Genomic DNA, 6,396 nt, shown 5'->3' on the forward strand with positions numbered 1-6,396 from the left:
TATTTCTTTTTTTTTAAAAAGCTTAATGCATATGTTAAGTAATACAAATTTGATTACATTATGTATTTTATGTTTAGTTTGATATTTTTAGGCTTCTAGTCATTAGTAACCGTCCAATTAATCTAATTATTAATTCAACTATTGAGTGAACATGATGCATACTCGAAATTTAATATATATATATATATAGAGCGATTACAACAGATCTACTTTTTTTACAACACCGGTGCATTATTTTTCTATTTTCGGCACCTGAATAGATATAATCTAATTTTTTTTTATATAACGGTGTACATTGTAGCTATCCAGAACCCTACAAATTTTAAAGAAATTATAAATAAATTATGGTACCAAAAACATGTCTTAAACTATATGTTTCACGCGAGCCTATTTATTTGTATACACGTGTAAAATTTGACAGTTATAACTCTATTTTCGATTTCGTAAACTATTAAGAATTTCTTGAAAATTTGCGAAATGTTCTAAATAAGTACAATGTACACCATCATATAAAAAAAATTTAGGATTATATCTATACAAATGCCGAAAATAGAAAAAGATGTATCAGTATTGTTTAATAATGTAAAAATTACTTATAAAAAAATGAAATTTACTCATTTGGTACCCTATATTTTTGCAAACTTTGGTACCCTCTGTTTTCAATAATGCTCATATGGTACCCTGCATTTTAAAATTATACATATTTAATACCCTAGACTCAGATTTTATATGTCATTAGTTATATGTAATTAAGTAATTAAATTTAAATTTAGGGTACTAAATATATATGGTTTTAAAATACATAATATCAAATAAGTACGATTTCAAAATATTAATTACCAAATAAATATTATTATTATACTTTGCAAAATAATGTACCCTAAAAAAAAATGGATAATATATAAGCAAAAGAGGAGGAAGGAGGGGGAGCAGAGAGAGATGGGTCCCTCTCTGCCATGGCCATGGCCATGGACTTCATTGTTTAACCTTTTGATATTTTATTTCCATCTTCCTTTGCTTTGCTTTGGGATATACGAAATTTCGTGCCTAAAATAAAAACAAAAAATATTTATTTATATGTCAATCTCATTCAATTAAAATTAATTAATTCAATTATATATAAATTAAAAAAAAAAAAAAAGAGTGAGTGAGTGAGTGAGGAAAGGGTCTGCCTCTGCCCTTTTTAATGGTCTATTGTTGAGACTAGCACACATCTCAAGCCAGAAGTAGCAGAAAGAGAAGAAGAGAAAATGCGATTATAAATTCTCACCAAGACGGCTTCTCCTTCTCCGTAACGGCTACTTTTTTCTTCTCATACGGTCAGAGCAGGAGGAGACCTCAAGATTGACCTGACTCTCTCTGGTTTTGTGGTGAGGAAGGACTTGTTCATCGCTTTGTTTTGCTTCAGCGAATGGACTGCGATAACGACAAGTAAATCCCTCTTTCTTTCTTTCCTTTTTTTTTTTTTTTAATTTTTTGATATCTGTGATCGGTTTTCGTATCTGGGTTTTGCTCCGAATTGCATTTTTTTTTTTAGTTTGTTCTTGGTTGTGGTTACTATACTTGATTCTTGGTTTCTTGATATCTATGGTTCGGTTTGTATTTAAGATTTTTTTTATTTTAGTTAAATGTGTGGAGATGATATGACTTAATCTGCAGATTTAAGGAGAATGAGTGGAAATGAGTGAATGGACTATGTGATTTGGTTGTTGGGTCATTTTGCTTTTGCCTTTTATTTTGCCCTTTTATCACTTAAATCTAATGGTATATGTTTGGATTATGATACCCTTTTAGTAAGCATTTTTTGTAGCATTGTCCTTTTATTTTTACTGATTTTTTATTTTCCTTCTTCATTTTGGAATGCTAGTACTGGATCCAATTTCCACTGCTACTTTTTGTCTTTTTTTTGTGTGTGTGTGCTTGTGTGTAATATATATATATATATATATATAATCTCTTCAAATGATATATTGGTGTGCTTCAGTTACGTGAATGGAAGGTATTGAATGAGTTGATTGGTCCTTCACCACTGAATGGTTATCTATTTTGGTGATGGTCATGGTTTTGCTGATTGGTTTGATGTTGAATTCAGCCCTTTTCATTTCTGTAAGATTCTCCAGCTAAAGGTATATAGAATAGAAAAGAAATGCAGTAGCTCAATTCAATTAGCTATATTTGTAATTTAGGTTCTGAGCTTTGTTTTATGCACTTGCCTTGTCCTTTTACTTGACCATGGCTTTTATTTACTTTGTTCATCTATGTTTTTTTAATTGAACTTGTTGTTTTCTCATGTTATGATATAAAATGGGCAGAAGTGCGCAATGGGGTTGGCAAAAGGATAGTTATTTCCAAAAGGATCCAAATTACGGTATGTTCCACAATGTGGCTCAAAAAATTACTAACTGTCGACATACTTGGAAGATATCTGATTTGGTATTTAACTATTTCATGGTATGACTGATGAGCAGTCATGTCTGAAGGTCTTTGGAATGGAGTGGCTCAAAATGAAGAAGATATTTCTTATATGTTTGATGAGGAAACAACCCCAGTTAAGGCCTGCATGGATTTGGAATACCATGTTGACCATAAAGGTTAATATATGTTCTTTTTTTCCTGCTTCTCTTCCACAATGTATATTGACATTTTTTCAAACTTTCTAGAATTGCAACTTAATGCTCTATGTATGCTCTTTTTAATGTTGTTAAGTGGGTTTCAGATACTATGAACAAGGAAGTTGAAGAATGTAGGGAGTCCTTTTCACAAATGAAGAGGCGCCGGATGCTACAGTTTACCAATGATGACTTTGATAACTCCCTTCTCTGTGATGAGATTTCATCCGTCTTTCTTAAATCAAATGTTCGTTTGCAATATCCCTCTACGTTGGATTGTCATACTGAAAGCATTTTATAATGTTTGAAGGCTATATGTGAAATAGAATGAACTTTATAAAACATGAGTTGCTACACATTGGAGCCATTTGATCTTGAACGTATAAATTGAATTAAATTCATTGTTTTCTTCATTTGTATTGAAAAAGCTTCAGAATCTGTAACTCTAGTCTTCATGGATCCATTAATTTTTATGTCGAACTGATGTAGGTGTTGTCACTGGTGATTTACAGTTTTCCTACGGGTTTATCTGTGGGTATATAATGCCCTGCGTTTCTATTATGTCGAACAAGTCAAGTTTCAAGATTTTCGTGAAAATTATACATTTTATTTGTTAGATGAGATTTTAGTACCCAAACTGCATGTCTCATATTTTTCTGCTCTATAGGAGGTTGATTCACTTGAGGAGGCTTTACCTTCTGCATCTGATTGGATCTCTGGATTTACAGGTCTTTTTCTTTTCTTTTTGAAAGCATTCCAATATGATATGTACAAAATGTTTGGATTTTCAACATATCTAGTGTAACTTGTTTCAGAAGATACATCTGCGTCTGCCTCTGGATATGAGACCCTGGATCATTCGGACGAATGGATTACTGATTGCCTTAATGATAATGAGATGCATTTCAGCTCTGATACTATGTATGCATATTTAATTTGGTTCTCGTTTGGATGTTTATTTTTTCCTTGGCTGAAATCTTGTTTGGATGGTTCTCAACTACTTCTAAGTATAATGACTGCCGTGTTATGTGAAAATCAGGAATACTTCTGGCACATCTGATTTTCAAATTGATATCGCAGGTACACGAAACTTTGTCTTCTCTTGCAACGTGTACCTTTTTTCTTTTACTATTGTTTTCTGGTCTACATTTATCTCCTCGATCGCTCTCATCTCATGTATACTTTGTTTGGTGGTGTAGAGTTTTGCGAGATTGCACCCGAGCATGAAAATAATTTGCCACAACAACGTGTTTCTACTCCACAGAAGATAGTTTTCAAAGGTACTTCCTTATTCTTGATATTTCTTTGTTTTCTTTTTCTGTAATTAAAATCTGGAAAGTTTTCACTAAGTATCAAATAGGTCATGACATAATTTAAGATGTGATCTCTTTGTCCTTGAGATGGTTAGAACAAGAAGATTTCTTACGTGTTGCAAATAGAAGGAACTATTTTTAGATGGTTTGTTGTCATGTGTCATAGGTAGGAAGTCTTTCATTCGGACTCCCACTAAGCTGGCTACTTCAGTGGCATACCCGTTTGCCTTTATTAAACCCTCAGGGGCCCATGGAGACGTAACTCTGAAGGATATAAACCAGAGAATCCGCACTCCACCACCTTTGAAGTCAAAGAAAGCGACCGAAGATCCAAGCATTCCTTACCCCACTTCAGCCTTTTCTGGGAAGCCGGTTGTTGGAAAAACTAAAATTCGTACCGAAGGAGGGAGAGGTAGCATCACAATTATGAGAACAAAAGGCTAAGCAGGTAGATAAGTTTTTCTTAACTTCCTTTTTGCGGCACCTTTGCCTTACCCCTCCACTAATTTATTGGGGTTGAGTTTTTCCTGTAATATTCCAGGGCAGTCAGGTATAGGAGTTTCTAGTGCATTTTTTTGTTGGAGGATGTTTTTGGAATGCATAAACATACCACTCTGTTTATGCATCTAAGTGGTGTATTAGGTGTCTAAGTAGCTGTTATTTTTTACATGTTGACTTTTGAGTAGCCAAGAATCTCTATGCCTGGTAGATCCTATTTGCTCTGGTTTGTAAAAAGAACATTGATACCGTGCGCTCTCCCGGCCCCCGGCCCTTGCCCTTAATTCCTAAATATAATCCTTATGTATTGGAGTTATGTATATGAAAAATTGTACTTTAGATGAGATTGAAACTGCAAAATAGATATGATTTTACATGCATATGTTTTGGTGTAGTTTTCCTGAAACTCTCTTCATGTACATTTCACTTGGCTGAAAACTAATCACTTTTACCCAACTTGTTAATTAGGGGGCTGATCTCATTAGTAAACACATAACAGTATAATGTACATGATTTTTGCACAGGCCCAGATCCCAATGGGATTAATATGATCATCAACTGGTTGCTTATGATTTGATCATGATATCTCTTTTTACTCAGTAAGTTTGAAAGTGAAAAGTCATTACCTTCATAAGAATCCCTGATGTTGAGATAACATTGAAAATGGTTATAGAACAAGCTCAATAGTATGATACCATGATAATACACTTTCCAATTCTTGATATTGCTTATAAAGAAAAAGCTCACTAGGAAGATACTATACTTGGATAAGTCATTCTCCTTTTTTGTTGCTATACCAGACAGTTTGCCTTGGAGACCTTGCTGTGCAGTGTTGTGTAGTCTTAGTCCCACCTTGTCCTAGGGAATGGTAACAAAGTTCCAGGGCATGCTTGATTTTGTGGCAGCCTTTAAAATTAAAGCAAAAGATTGTGGTGTCATTATGTGCTATCTACTTCACATGCTTATCCTACTTTCAATGCCTAGATTTAGATGGTTGAAAAAGGTCTTGTTAGATTTTTTTTTTCAACTACTCTCAACATTCTTCTTTACAATTTTCAACACTTGGCCCCAAAATGAAAGGAGTTTTCATTCCAATAAAAGAGGTAAAGTGTTGGAATGTCATTCCACTAAATCAGCTTTTTCAATATTTTAGTGGAATGACTATCACTTCAAAGAAAAAATGAAGGGTCATCCCAATGCATTATCAATTTTTTTTATTAATTGTAAATATTATTCCATTCATATTTGTTTCCCACTCCTTTTTTATTACTCCCATTAGGTCTTAAAACTTGAACTTTTATCAATTTGGTTATCATATTTTCTAAATTGTATCACTTAGATCCCAAAAATTAATTTTTAATGGTTAAATTCCTAACTTTTCCAAACTATATCAAGGTCTCCAAATATTGGAATTTATAAGAAAAATAAGGGTAAATGAATCTTAACATATTTAAGCATTGTTTGTCTAAGCTTAAGCTTCTAGCTTTAGCCTGTCAAAAAACACTTTCCCAATAAGTCATATTTTTCAGCTTCTCCAAAAATAGCTTAAAAAAACTAAGAGTAATGATATGTGCACTCAAAATATGCACCAAAACATTACACACAGTGATATGTCACTGCTTCTAAAATAGTGGGTCCTAGTTTTAATAAATGTGATTGACTAGACTAAATTGTCACATCACTGTGTGTAAGTGTTTTGAAAAGCTATGTCAGCCACACTCTTAAATCAATTTCTTTAGAGGCCGTATAATATTTATATCTATATTACATTTAAACACTTGATTTTTTATGTTGGCGACATAAATACATTTTGTCCACTTTTAGTTGCATTTTAGGTAGATTTTTTATGTTGGCGACATTAATATATTTTGTCTACTTTTAGTTGCATCTTAGGTAGATTTTTTTATTTTGGCGACATAAATACATTTCGTCCACTTTTAGTTGCATCTTAGGTACATATAGTTAGTTGTTGTCGT

The 6,396-nt window shown here is 32.9% G+C and overlaps 1 protein-coding gene across 5 annotated transcripts; it reads left to right on the top strand.

The window, feature by feature from the left end:
• The first annotated feature begins 1,130 nt into the window (after positions 1-1,130).
• On the top strand, positions 1,131-4,802 carry LOC133782814 (protein XRI1). Of its 5 annotated transcripts, none has more exons than XM_062222238.1 (9): positions 1,131-1,431; positions 2,316-2,368; positions 2,481-2,591; positions 2,717-2,856; positions 3,277-3,337; positions 3,425-3,530; positions 3,649-3,689; positions 3,809-3,889; positions 4,089-4,802. In XM_062222238.1, the coding sequence occupies exons 1-9, from the start codon at positions 1,412-1,414 to the stop codon at positions 4,364-4,366; spliced, it is 891 nt and encodes a 296-aa protein (XP_062078222.1). In that variant the 5' UTR covers positions 1,131-1,411; the 3' UTR covers positions 4,367-4,802. The 5 variants fall into 5 exon arrangements, with proteins under 5 accessions (XP_062078222.1, XP_062078213.1, XP_062078205.1 ...); XM_062222229.1 differs by having other exon boundaries at positions 1,133-1,431; positions 2,313-2,368; XM_062222221.1 differs by having other exon boundaries at positions 1,137-1,431; positions 2,313-2,368; positions 2,469-2,591; positions 3,428-3,530.
• Positions 4,803-6,396: the final 1,594 nt, after the last annotated feature.

Source organism: Humulus lupulus, chromosome 1 (genome assembly GCF_963169125.1).
Source record: "Humulus lupulus chromosome 1, drHumLupu1.1, whole genome shotgun sequence".
NCBI lineage: Eukaryota > Viridiplantae > Streptophyta > Magnoliopsida > Rosales > Cannabaceae > Humulus > Humulus lupulus.